The 14,727-nt window shown below is 34.0% G+C and overlaps 1 protein-coding gene across 1 annotated transcript; it reads left to right on the top strand.

Annotated features, from left to right (window-relative positions):
• The first annotated feature begins 6,054 nt into the window (after positions 1 to 6,054).
• On the top strand, positions 6,055 to 8,917 carry LOC132557284 (beta-1,3-galactosyltransferase 1-like). The gene is made up of 2 exons (XM_060221775.1): positions 6,055 to 7,533; positions 8,710 to 8,917. Exon 1 carries the CDS (start codon positions 6,254 to 6,256, stop codon positions 7,520 to 7,522), a length of 1,269 nt encoding a protein of 422 aa, XP_060077758.1. The 5' UTR covers positions 6,055 to 6,253; the 3' UTR covers positions 7,523 to 7,533; positions 8,710 to 8,917.
• Positions 8,918 to 14,727: the final 5,810 nt, after the last annotated feature.

Below are 14,727 nucleotides of genomic sequence, written 5' to 3' on the forward strand. Positions count from 1 at the left end.
AACCTCGATCTAGAAATTATCACTCTTCCTTGATCATCTTATCATTTTTTTTTATAATCTGTGACGTAGATGTGACCTTCGTGACAATGATTGGTACCCCTGTCACTGCCATTGTCTTGTTCAGGAGCAAGATCCCGCAAAACACGTCTATTTCGTGACAGTATTGTTAAAAAGATTCGAACTTCTTGGTATTATTTTTTGTTAAATAACCCGATGTTTACGTGTAAGAATAATAACAACATAAAAAACACACACACACAAACACACACACACACACACACAAAAACACACACACAAAACCCCAACAACAACAACAAGAAAACAAAAACAAACAAAAAATGACACCGTCGAATTTCAGCAACTGGCCTTGACTATATATATTTATACAGACAATAACTTTTATATCACTGCTTTGTCATTGAACTCTGTAGACTTATCAGTGTGATAGCGACGTGCGATAAGATTGTTGGGTATGAGTCCAATCAAATGAAAGGACAACGGGTAAGGGAATAATTTTCACACGTTCCCGATGAAACATAGAAATTGCATGTAAGGTGGGTCTGAATCATTCTTTAATGTTGCTCCCCATGCTCCTACTCCGCGTATTGGAAACCGATTTTTGTTTTTTTCTTTGTCATGAAATGCGACAATGAAAAACTTGTAATTTTGAAAACACGGTGTCCTCCCAAGTTCAACGGAAACAAGTTATTTATTTATTTATTTATTTATTTATTTATTTATTTATTTATTCAATAGGCTATTTCGTTAAATTTTGAAGTGTCATCATGGCATACTAGAGTTGTTTGTAAACTGTATTTACGTGAAGTTATTCTAGCTTCAATTGGCTGTTTTATGATGGTTACAGAAAATAGAGATGGTCTTATATCAGTATTAAGATACTTACTGACCAATCCTATTGTCATATCTGCCTTCGTAAATAAAAAATAAACTAAACAAACCGTGTTCCTTCTTACGAGTATTCAGTCCGAATTATTATGACCCGTTCTATCGACTGTTATTTATCGACGTAAATTCGATGAACAATTATGCATGTAATAAATATTCCATTGTATCCATATTTTTAGTTCACTCTGATTAAAATAAATGTTGCGATGCTAATGTAAGTATCTTTAAAAAATTCTATATTCTGGTTTAAATATTGATTTCGAGTCTAAATTAGTGTATTGCAACCTAGAGTTTTAATGTGTGGAGGTGTGTCCCGAGTTATAGCCCCTTCCGACCTTGACATGGGGTAATCATACGATACAAGTTGCGGTGGCATAATTGTGGACTAAACGTGGCCAAATAGGTAGGTAAAATCGACCTAATTCGTCTGAAAGTGTTTGATACTGTAATCTTTTATTGTAAGAATGTATTCCTGTAAGCGAGTATATTATTCAAAGAATTTTAGTCTTCAACACACAGCGATACAAGCGGGAAATGAATCGTGGTCATGTTCGCGTCAGTCAATCGAAGACAATGCAAATGCCAACACAATTTTGTTTATTTATTTATCTCTTTTCGGTCCGTTGAAAAGGGTAACACGCTACATTATGATAATGTTTTCACGAATTTCACAGTAATATCAAAATCATTGACTGAAAATGGAGAAGGCTCATGGGAACCCATTTTTGGGGAAAATGTAGTGTTTATTTTTATCCAAATTCATGGATTCAGTATGAGATTTTTGTGGTAAACGTTATCTTTACCAAGCAATATCAAATTAAATAGCGTAGTATTTTTGTAAACTGACAAGACCTTTGTAAAAAATAAAGTCGTTTGAATTTGGCATGAAAAAGGATTATCTTGCCCGTAACTCTAATATTGTATTGTATTGCGATATTTGTGAAATTTATGTTGGTATATTTTGAAGAGAATATTGATGTTTTTCCAGAACATATCAGACAGTGCGATGTCAAGCACTGGGTAAATGTCTGCTAATGAAGAGTCTGGATTAAAATGCAATTTCAGAAATATTACAGATATTCATTGTGCTTGATATCGTATTCTAGGCATTACTTGAATTGAAGTTATGTAATTTACTCACATACTGTAAGTGTCGATTTCAATGAAAAAAAAACCAAAGCAAATATTGTGTGTTACTTTTAGATGATTTTCATGTGAAAAAGCACATAAATGACTAATGAAGAAGACACTGCTGCCCTTTTTTGTTTGTCAATCACTGCAATTACATTTTCTGTTAGTTTTCCTGGATAAATGGAAGATAATGAGAGAAAGCTTTATATAGCGGATTAAAGCACTGTACATACTCCCTTCGACTGATGTTACATTTCTAAGGTAAAACTTCAACTGTTCCTAAAAATAATGCATAGCGATAAAATTTGATTTGATAGATCAAAGATGTGTCATCCTTTTTATCTACAAAATTGTAACAAAGTGCACATACATTATGGCATCATGGTGATGGATCCCCAACCAGTATGATATTTACCCTGCATGGTCTAAAAAATGTGCCATTACCAAATCACAACTGTACCCACTATTATAAACCTAGCCTGTGTCTATTGTGACTCTATAGATGACAGCCACCCTACTTACTTTTAACAGTAGTCAACATGTTGCTGGGTAATAAATTGGCTGACAAGCAAGCATATTTATAGGCCTAAAGGAGTACAGGTTATAAAATAAATTTTACTTTGTAATACTAAGGTGAGTCTGAGAGCCGCTTTTAATGTATAAGGTAACTTAAATGACATCTTCCTAAATCTGATACCTATTTTTCTGGTTATGAAGTACACAATGAAATGAAATGTGAATAAAGTGTATGAAATGCAGAGTGCAATACTTTGAAATTTTGAACTGACCTATTACTGATGAAATCTATTGAAAAAACTACATTAAGTAATGCAAGTATCAACAGTGATATTTACAAAAGAAGTGATTTTCAGTATCTGTATAACATGTTAATACAATGGTACTAGGTAGCTGTTGTTTAAGATGTGCTTGCTATATCTGATTGTAGAAGACAAATTGTTGCCCCATCTCCATCTTCTGCAGGACCATGTAATTGTCATTGAGAGCCCAAGAATGTTATGAATATGACCTTCTGTGTCTGTATATCTGATAGAATGTTATGAATATGACCTTCTGTGTCTGTATATCTGATTAGAATGTTATGAATATGACCTTCTGTGTCTGTATATCTGTTTAGAATGTTATGAATATGACCTTCTGTGTCTGTAAATCTGATAGAATGTTATGAATATGACCTTCTGTGTCTGTATATCTGATAGAATGTTATGAATATGACCTTCTGTGTCTGTATATCTGATAGAATGTTATGAATATGACCTTCTGTGTCTGTATATCTGATTAGAATGTTATGAATATGACCTTCTGTGTCTGTATACCTTCTGTGTCTGTATATTAGAATGTTATGAATATGACCTTCTGTGTCTGTATATCTGTATATTAGAATGTTATGAATATGACCTTCTGTGTCTGTATATCTGATTAGAATGTTATGAATATGACCTTCTGTGTCTCTATATCTGATTAGAATGTTATGAATATGACCTTCTGTGTCTCTATATCTGATTAGAATGTTATGAATATGACCTTCTGTGTCTGTATATCTGATTAGAATGTTATGAATATGACCTTCTGTGTCTGTATATCTGATTAGAATGTTATGAATATGACCTTCTGTGTCTGTATATCTGATTAGAATGTTATGAATATGACCTTCTGTGTCTGTATATCTGATTAGAATGTTATGAATATGACCTTCTGTGTCTGTATATCTGATTAGAATGTTATGAATATGACCCTCTGTGTCTGTATATCTGATTAGAATGTTATGAATATGACCTTCTGTGTCTGTATATCTGATTAGAATGTTATGAATATGACCTTCTGTGTCTGTATATCTGATAGAATGTTATGAATATGACCTTCTGTGTCTGTATATCTGATAAGAATGTTATGAATATGACCTTCTGTGTCTGTATATCTGATAGAATGTTATGAATATGACCTTCTGTGTCTGTATATCTGATAGAATGTTATGAATATGACCTTCTGTGTCTGTATATCTGATTAGAATGTTATGAATATGACCTTCTGTGTCTGTATATCTGATAGAATGTTATGAATATGACCTTCTGTGTCTGTATATCTGATAGAATGTTATGAATATGACCTTCTGTGTCTGTATATCTGATAGAATGTTATGAATATGACCTTCTGTGTCTGTATATCTGATTAGAATGTTATGAATATGACCTTCTGTGTCTGTATATCTGATAGAATGTTATGAATATGACCTTCTTTGTCTGTATATCTGATAGAATGTTATGAATATGACCTTCTGTGTCTGTATATCATGATAGAATGTTATGAATATGACCTTCTGTGTCTGTATATTGATGAATGTTATGAATATGACCTTCTGTGTCTGTATATCTGATCAGTATGTTATGAATATGACCTTCTGTGTCTGTATATCTGATAAAAATCATATAGGAGATGACTAAATGTGGATCCCCCTGCTGGTCATTTGGATTCCTCTTTATCCAGTATATCTAGATCTGTCCAGTCTTGTGACACTTTTTTTATAGGTATCCCATAGATATATCTCCTGATATGACTGAAGTTTTATGAAAATGTTTGGTAAACAAAAAATGTATCGGATAATCATGTTCTTATATGTTTTATCTTGTGCTCTTGCCCAATACCAGAAATCAACAGCTTCAAATTGTGTAAAATGCATGTACGTAAGGAGATTAGGATTCAACAGCTTCTGCTTGGGTTGTAGTCATTGATACTTTAGGTTTCTTGCACTGGACGTCCACTAAAAGCTTACAAATGCAACTTTATACCCTAGAATTTATTATATCCAGTAACTTTACATAGTGAAACTTTGCTGCATAGATGTACATGAATGAGGAGAGTCGCAATTGTTGTTAATGAGTTGTAGCCATTGTCATGATCAAGTGCTGATATCGGAAGAGTTACTCAACTGTTCCTACGTTACTAGTTGGATGCAAAGGATTGCATTGTTACTATACACAAAAGTTCACAGGTGTGCTAAAGAAAGTAACTGTATTGCTGTCAAGCTGTCATGTTGACGTGGCAATTTCACATATATTTAAGCTGCAGTTGTAGGATTGAGGACAGAAATGGACTGCAAACATGATTTTTGCGAAGAAGAGAGTTTTTTTTTGTCAGACGTGCTGAATACCTAGTTTTTAAGAGACTATGTTTAAATGTTTGAACAAAATAACTACTGGTGTTAAAAGGTCTTGTCTCCTTGTAGTCTGTTCACTTATCAAATGTTTTATAAACACTTGTGTATCCATTTAAAAACCTACCTTTTTTTAACCTGTGGTATTGCCAAAACGTAAATTGATCAAATTTGATAGATAAATTGCCAGGTGTTTTTACTTCATTAATAATTCATTATGATTTATGTAAATAATTTCATGATATGAAAAACAGTGATTTGGCAAAAGATGTTACATTAAAATTTTGCTCTACTTTTTAATTGATTTGAATGATTAGCTTTTCAGGTAAATACAGATAGTATTGTATAGGTGGTGATATATGCAGGGGATTTGATTTCCCTACATTTGTAGTCCATATATATAAGGCAAAATCAAATACCTAGCAGAGATTTCTGCAGTTAATGAAAACCTCAGAAAATATTTCTTTCTATGTATACATGGACACCAGTTAATAGATATGTGTAAAATTTGATAACCATTTAATAAGCTCAAACAATGAAAACTTCAAAATATCAGCCCAGCAAAATTTAAGAACTTGACAATTATAGTAATAACAATATTTTCAAATTTTATCGGATGTATAATAAATGTTATTTTATAACAAAAAAAATAGAGAATTATTCAGTATTTGTATAGAATTGAAAATTTTCGAATTTGTGAAACAGGATTTTGATGCCATTTTTATAGGCAGCCAATAACATCATTGCCATTTTCTGGCTTCCCATTCAAAAGTAAATATATATACTGATTGTACCAAATCTGTTAAATGGTATAAAGATGATTTATCATGTCTTTTACAGGAACAAGATGAAGTGAATATTGACTGACAACATTCCTTATACAGAAAGTTATGATCGCTTCATGATGGTATGGATGATAGTTGCTGGAATTGTGCGGAAAGATGATTGACCCACGTGGACATTGGTCATCTGAGAGCCTGAGGTCCTTTGTATGTTCTGACAAGGACTTCTTTCATTGCTTCACACCATTGTCCTTCTCCATCAGTCATGAGTTCCTCCAAGTTGACCGATTTACTTTGTAAGGGCCAACATGATATCGATCCAAATGAGAATCACAAAACTTCGACAGGAAGTAGTGAAAATAGTAGTCGGAAGGGTCTAGCATCGTTTATGGTATCTGTTACGGTGATGCGAAGACGAAGAACATCTCCACAAGTTTTACTTAAGGCTAGCATTACAACGGTTTTGGTGGTGACTATCGGATTCATAGTATTGTATACTATTCTGTTGAAGTATTTCTCCAACACTGTGCCTTATGTACCTGAGGAATGGGAGCGGATACGCAGTCAGTTCCACACTCATCACAGGCCAAAACTTATACCCAGGCCCATGGACCTAGACCCAAGTGACTATGTGACTTCAGAAATAAAATATAGACCTCCAAAATGGAATATATCAAATTATGATTTTAATAATAATTTAGACAATACCAAGTTATGTAGACAGAAATTTCAGTATTTAGTGATCATAGTGTCAACTAGGACAGAGTTTGAACGTCGAATTGCAATAAGAAACTCCTGGTGCCGACCTCAGAGATACAATCTGCCTTCGGATGCCTGGGGATGTGTCTTTCTTTTAGGAGTTGGTTCACAACAGGAACCGAACAGAGAAACAGTGGATCAACGAATAGATCTGGAAATTAAAACCTACAATGATATTCTCAAAGGCAGCTACATTGATTCTTACAGGAATCTCACCTATAAGGTACTACATGGACTTCATTGGGCCAGCAGGTCATGTCCTACAGAGTTCGTGCTGAAGACAGATGACGATTGTTTCGTCAATACTCACCTGTTACATATACTCATACTGCATCATAGAGATGCTATGAACCTGTACATAGGTAGTGTATCTAGTAAACAACATGAGGTGCTGAGAGACCCAAACAGTGTGTGGTATGTGTCGGAAGAGTTGTATGCTGAAAATTTTTATCCTAGGTACGCCAGCGGGGCTGGCTATCTGTTGTCCTCTGATGTAGTGACTAGACTTATAGACGTGAGCCGATATAGAATACCCATTCCTAATGAGGATGCCTACATAGGAATCCTTGCACAAGACATTGATGTGAAGCCTTTACAAAGCGGCCGGTTCACGCTGATGAGCATAGGCTGGACGCTGTGTAATTACCTCTACCTAGTGGTGATCCATAAGGTGCTGCCCGACCAACAGGAGGACATGCTTAACAACACCATAAGAGCCAGAACCAGTCATTTGTGTACACCCACACCTAATGAGCAGCGACTCACCTGGAACTAGACCATACACTGGTAGGTATATGTTGTATAGTTCACCTAGAACCATGACAGGTTCATAAACTTTCACCTGGAACAACAGTACAGATAGACACAGCTGGTGTAGGTACACTTTAAAAAGGGTATGTGTAGACGCCAGGAACTAGCTAGGTACAGGTAGACACCAGGAACTAGCTAGGTACAGGTAGACACCTGAACTAGCTAGGTACAGGTAGACACCTGAACTAGCTTGGTACTGGTACCATAGACACCAGGAACTAGCTAGGTACAGGTAGACACCAGGAACTAGCTAGGAACAGGTAGACACCAGGAACAAGAGTACATGTACATAGACACCAGGAACTAGCTAGGTACAGGTAGACACCAGGAACTAGCTAGGTACAGGTAAACAACAAGAACTAGCTAGGTACAGGTAGACACCAGGAACTAGCTAGGTACATGTAGACACCAGGAACTAGCTAGGTACATGTAGATACCAGGAACTAGCTAGGTACATGTAGACACCAGGAACTAGCTAGGTTCAGGTAGACATTAGGAACTTGGGTACATGTGCAAAGACACCAGGAACTATGGTACAGAGAGATACAGCTGGTAGGTACACTTCCTAAATATTTATGTGGAACTATGGTATAAACACTGTTGGTAAGTACAATTTAGAAAGATTCACTTGGAACAAGGGTATTGGAAGACACAAAGAATTACATGTAGGGTAAAGGTAGACAGAGTACAAAAAATCGCTTATTACTAAATGAAAACGTAGAGGCATTGTTATGTATGTTACTTTTCACCCGGAAATGAAGGCTCATTTATCATTGATTAATTAATTTTATCTTATTGATACACAAAAATGTGACCAGTCACGTCTTATTATCAGAGAGTTTCCTTGTCTGTACCTTATTACATGAATAAATACAGATATCAACTTTATTTATTTATTTTTTTATTTATCTTACTACCGGCACATACTATAGATGTTCAAATGAAATCAACTTAAATCTTTTTACGAAGCTTGAATGACAGCTCGGGAGACCATCTTCTTTCACTGCAGGTTTAATTAAGACTTCACTGATTTACATTAAGGACATTTTTTGAGGTGTTGAAGTTCATCATGTTATTGTTAAATAAATAAAAAAGTCTATATCCTTGTCAGGAAAGGTGTAATTCCATTGATGTCTGTTTTTTTTTTCATAGGTTTGACTGGGCAGAAATGGTATTAATTGTGATCGTGGACTAAATGCAGCCTCCAAAAACACTTCAAATGTTGTGTATATATAATTACACCCAGAACTGATGGATGACTCTCAGTTATATAGAGATCATAATCACCTTCAGACCTCAGGATGGATTTGGCAGAACTTTCCTGTACATTAGGACCAGACAGCATAGTTGTAGATTTGTACTGGACATCAAGGAGTTTGTATTGTTCAGTTACATCTGTTTACAACTGGTTTTACAGTTGTATAATGCATTGTAACTACCTTTCAACTTTAGATACAAACTTGTAAGGATTATGTTTTTTTCTGTAATATTTGATTTTATACAATAAATTGTTGTGCTCTACAAAATACATGTATTAAGTTGGACCTAATAAGGATATACACTATGTATGTACATTTAACTCTCTCCAGGAATAGTTTTATACAGATTGTGTGGCAAATTTATACCATTCTATGTTTTTGAATATCAACTTATTGTGTTTTGTTTGAAATAATTTGTGAGTGTTTACACAACCTAATAATATGTTATACAACACATAGTATGTAGTACTACAATGGTTACTGGTTTACAATGTCAGGAAATGAGATTTCATAAAACAATTTAATATGTACATACGAAGTGAAGCATAATATGACAGCTGCAATCTAAGATGGTATTTTTTTCATGAGTTTTTTTAGATAATATGAAATACAACTTATTTGAATATTAGACATTTCAGTTTTTCTCAGTGTAAAAATTAGTTGAATGATCTTCTTAATTGGAATCGTGATAAATTTTGATGGTTGATGTGATTTTGAAATAGATGAAGTCCTCAAAACTGCTATTTTAGACACTGAAGGTCATATCAGTGAAAATATCCTTGTAACTTTTTTTCCCTTTTTTTTGTCTTGAGTCCTGTCCAGTAATGTACTGAATATTAAGTTCCTGGTAAATTGAATGTTAAAATCCATGAGAATGAATATTATATATATGTAAGAAATGAAAGACACACAGCCATATTGTGTTCATAAGTTTAAACAATGCATTAAGTATATATTGTTATCTCCCTGTGGATGCAATGAAATACAATCACAACACATCTCAGCGGTTTTTTGTATGTAATTTATGTTATGGCGGGCGACCGGTTTCACATTTTTGGTGATGCTTCATCAGAACTGTTTTTAAAGTGAAATGTTGTGAACCTCTCTCTGAGTTACGCACATTCATGAAAAGAACCACAAGAGTCAGACAGCACAGACAACATCTGCCTCGATGAGAACCTTACAAAGGAACACCACACTGGAAACCATGTCTACAAAATATTCTAATGACTGATCAATTATAACCTTCACTACTACAAACTTTATGTTTTGTATAAATATATCAACATTTGTTCACTATGAACCCTGTGTTTAAACAATAATGACTTTAAAATTCTCTTTAGATATTTTCTACTTATGTTCTATTTATAGCGTCTGTGTACAACTATTTTTGACCTACTTCACCGCCTTAACTAACTAAACTTTGAAATTCAATATTTCTCTGTAAAAGCAATTCTAATGAAGCATCACCTACAATGGAAAACTGGTTAACCACCCTAATGCAGCAAATTAAATACAAAAAAATGCGGAGGTGTGTTGTGGTTGTATATTTCATTACATCCACTTTCTTTTACAACGTCCCTACATACCTGAAGGTATCCACACAGACAGCAAGGTACTTAAGTGTAGCTGAAACTTCTTGGCATCCTGATGTTGGTTCCAAACTCTGAACTCTTATTTTTATTTTTCTGCTACAAAGCATAGTTGTTGTAATATCAGGATTGAACCTTTTAAGAAATGATCACTTTCTCCTGAAAAAGAAAGCAGATTTTTTAATAACAGAATAATGATAAAATCTACCGGACATGAAATTCCACACTACAGTACTGCTACTTCAGTTTTTGGTTGCTGTTTTTGGTTAGTTTTTCTTGATTTGAGGAGAATAGTAAGAGTTTGTGGAACTTCATAACCAGTAGCCAAAACTAGACTGTGTATTAAACCTTGGTCAGCATACCAAGGATATATATAAATGACCAAATTTAATATGGATGATTAACTTTAGAACCATAGCCAAATTAATGATGAAAATTTGTGGTAAAAAAGTCAGATTGGGGTAATTGTATGGTAGTATGGGTGTGACCACCGCATATTCATTTTCAAATTAGTCCTTATATGTAAGATCTTAGCACAGTCTAGATTTTGACTTTGGTTCTAATTATCGGAAAGTTTTGAATTTTATCAAAGTAAATTAGATTCGTTCTTATTGGAAGACCAAAATATCACAGACAATGCCTGGAGAAGGCCAGATGCCGAGAAGTCGCATGGTGCACGCAGTACACTAATTTGCTGATCTGATATGTAATCCTCTAAGGCTGTTGGTACACACTTTAGACAATTAGACAACCACTTTAGTATCATTTAAACCAATACTTTGGTTTGAAAGGTTTCACTGCTAACTTCACAAACATTTATTATTGTGTCTGGTACAACATTATCTGTAATTGTATTCAATTATGAAAATTATTTACTGCGAGTCTGTGTTTGGTTTGTGTGTGCATCTGTAAAACAAAAAATGCATGTGATCTTGGAATCTTTAAGTTTGACTGAAAACCGTTAAAATCTTATTAGTTTTAGAACTTGATGTGATGGTATGGTGTGAATATGACATCCACACAATATCATTGTACGTAAAATTTTGTGCCACACCTGGTCTGGGATCAAACTTAAAGGTTCCAAGATCATATGTTATAGAATTTGAAATTCGGAAGCCTGAATGCAAAAAATCTCATGATCTTCTCAGCTGGTTTAGCATCTTTAGTAATATGAATTACCATCAAGTTTTAAGTGGACTCAGTCATATACCTGATTTAACGGTCATTGGTTAAGTTTAAGGGTCAAGGGTCACACTTTACAACTCAGAGAATAAAGAGATAAACAGATTGGGGTGTATCTATGTGAGCCTCTGCTCACTTTGTTTTTCGTCAAATCATTGAAATACTGTGTTAGAGTGATTTGATCAGATTGGCAAGCTTTGCTACATCTAATTATCTTCTGTCCCCAAGACTTTGACTTAATGGTAACTCATACTGATATAATGGTCCTTATTTCAGTTATATCGTCAATGAGACATATTTGTACCCGAAAACTTACATTTGTATTGGTTGACTAGGTTAAACTTGTGCAAATGTTTGGTAGGCATTTTTGTATGATTTTATATCAAAACGTCATAATTTGCTTTTGTGTGGCAGACAGAGTCATAGTTTTCTACAGAGTTTTGAATTTCTTTTGAATTTCTTTTTTTGTTATGTCTGATGGATGAACATTGCATTCGATACTGGAAACACAAACACAAATGTAACAGATGATTTAAAAAGTCTTGTTCTGCTGTTGTCGTATTGAACACCATAGAATTGTCATAGGGGCAGAACAAATATGAGTCAAAGATACAGGATTTTTAGAAGAAAACCATCTAGAGAGAATGACATAGTGACTTGATTCAGGGTCACTGACAGGCTCTGAATTAATATATTGATGAGGCTATGAATCTCCCTAATTCATCTGTATTTATATTGAAAGCTATCTGGTTTTATAAGTATATTTTTGATGACAAGATTCAACTTTGTCCTGTTTTTTTTTTTTTTTGTTTGATTTACCACATCAGATCATTGTCAGGGATAGCTAACTTTTAATTTGCTTGATACTATGACATAGTGTATGACATAGGGGTGATGGAATATGTAAGGCTGAGACATGACAAGGAAGTCAGACTATCCGAATATTGTCATGTAAAGGTGCATAACTCCTTTGGCACTAGTAGTTTTAGCAATGTGGTGTGATTTAAGGTCAATTTGAATATAAAAACAAGTGTAAATATAGAGGTGTACATCTCTCACTCTAACTCTACTGGAGTTCCTTTGCAATGCCTTTCGATATTGTTTCTGTTGGCTGTTGTTAACTATTAACTCTTGACTCTAGCTAGGTCACTTAGTGCATTAGATGTGTGTTAAGTTTGTAGTCTATTTTTAGTTGATAGATCTCTGTACTGGTGTAGGTGTTGACATGTGTGATGTTGATTGTTAATGATAAAAGGACATATTTGTAATTTATATATATGCCTCCCATCACCTCCGATAACAATATGCGACTTGCATGATTTTTAAAAAAAAAAAAATAGTTCGGGTTCAGTATGTTTGCACAAAACATTTTAATTTTTTTTTTATATAACTGTGTTTTTCTACAAACAAAATGTAATAAAGTCTTGTAGCTTATAAAGAATATGTAACACCAGTAATTCATGTTAATGCTAATTTTTCAAGTTTCTATTTTTAACAAGGGAACAAACATGTTTTTAAAGGAGTTTTTTTTTTTTTAATTTAATCTTAATGTAATTTTGAATGTTAATCACCTATTTGGTTTGCACTTTGTTTATGATATTGATTATGCTTGTAATATTTTCCCCACGTCAGGTAAGTGTTTTAGAATGTCATAACATGCTGGTTCTGTAGCTTAATATCCAAGTAGATAACAAGTTAAGTGTTGTTAGTAAGATCGATGTGTTTGTATATTCAGAATACACTAAAGGTGTTGGATTTCTGCATATCATTCCTGTCTACTACACACTGTGGGAGAGCTTTAAAGTATTCTGTAACCCAAGCAACCTGTTAAATTTTTTAAGGCGTTGTCTAAAGCGTACGTAAAGAAAGAAGGATTTGGTGAAGTGTATTTGATTGTAAAAAAGCTTTAAAGTTTTAAATTGTTGGAATATCTTAGGCTTATCTAGTCTCCTCTACACAGTTTTGTTTGAAGTTAGGGCAATATTTTTACTTCATGCATTTGAGTGTGGTGTTGGTCTATGAACTGTGATAATCACTTGTTTTATTAATTTCTTTGTCAAAGTGTTAAAATGAGATTATGATTCTGGAAAGGGAACTGGTCTTGAATACACTGACTTTCAATCTTATCAGTCATGTGAAACATTCTGTAAATATTATGTTGATTCTTTTAAGTAGGTGTAGAGAGGAAAACTATGGATTAATATTGGTGCAGAATAATGGAAAAATGTCTCTGTTTTTCATTTTTCACTTGTTTTTAGCTTATTTTACTACTTTATATAGAACGTATTGGAATGTCTCTCAGACTTTTCTGTTGTTTTTGAAGGCTACTGTTTATAATATACAATAAAAGTGCTACTTGTATGATGACGGAAGCTAAAGGTGTGTAGCGAAAATTCATTTTAACCAAATATACTCAGAACTGTCGATATCTATTGCTATACTTTGTAGCCAGTCAGTTTCCAGAGTCTATAGTCAATACCGTAACTAACACTATAACCCTGTTTAAGTGGTAGTGATCAGCTCTGCACTAAATCAGTAGGATTTTTTCCTGACCCTGTTATGAAATTGTGCTCTATTTGAATTTGTAGTTTCACTGTTGTATGTTATTAAGTTGTGAGGATTTTATGTAAGGACTAAGCTACAGAAGTAGCAAAGTAATAGATGTTCACCTTAAAGAAATTGGACATGATCTGAGGAATTTGTTAGGTCTGTAGGTTCAGTATCTCACTGTTCATAACATGTTACAATTCTGTTTTACTCTTGTTGCATTGAGTGTCAGAAATCTTTTACACATTGCTCAAAGCATTGATGTCAAAATTGTTCAGTTAAGGCTCACATTGTTAGAATTTAACCTTTTGCAGGGACTGTAGAAAGAGCGACCTGTTGATATACTTCTGTCAGATTTATTTTGACTGTTGGAATTTTTATCCTTTGCTTTCAGACATATCACTCTTTAGGGTTTTTGACTCATCACCCTGACTGTCAGAATTTTGACTCAATACTGTGACTGTCAGAATTTCGACTCATCACTTTGACTGTCAGAATTTTGACTCCTCACTCTGACTGTCAGAATTTTGACTGGTTACCTTGACTGTCAGACTTTTGACCAATCACTCTGATTGTCAGAATTTTGACTC

Source organism: Ylistrum balloti, unplaced genomic scaffold (genome assembly GCF_031769215.1).
Source record: "Ylistrum balloti isolate Yb309-2 unplaced genomic scaffold, AGI_CSIRO_Ybal_v1 Utg369652, whole genome shotgun sequence".
Taxonomy (NCBI): domain Eukaryota; kingdom Metazoa; phylum Mollusca; class Bivalvia; order Pectinida; family Pectinidae; genus Ylistrum; species Ylistrum balloti.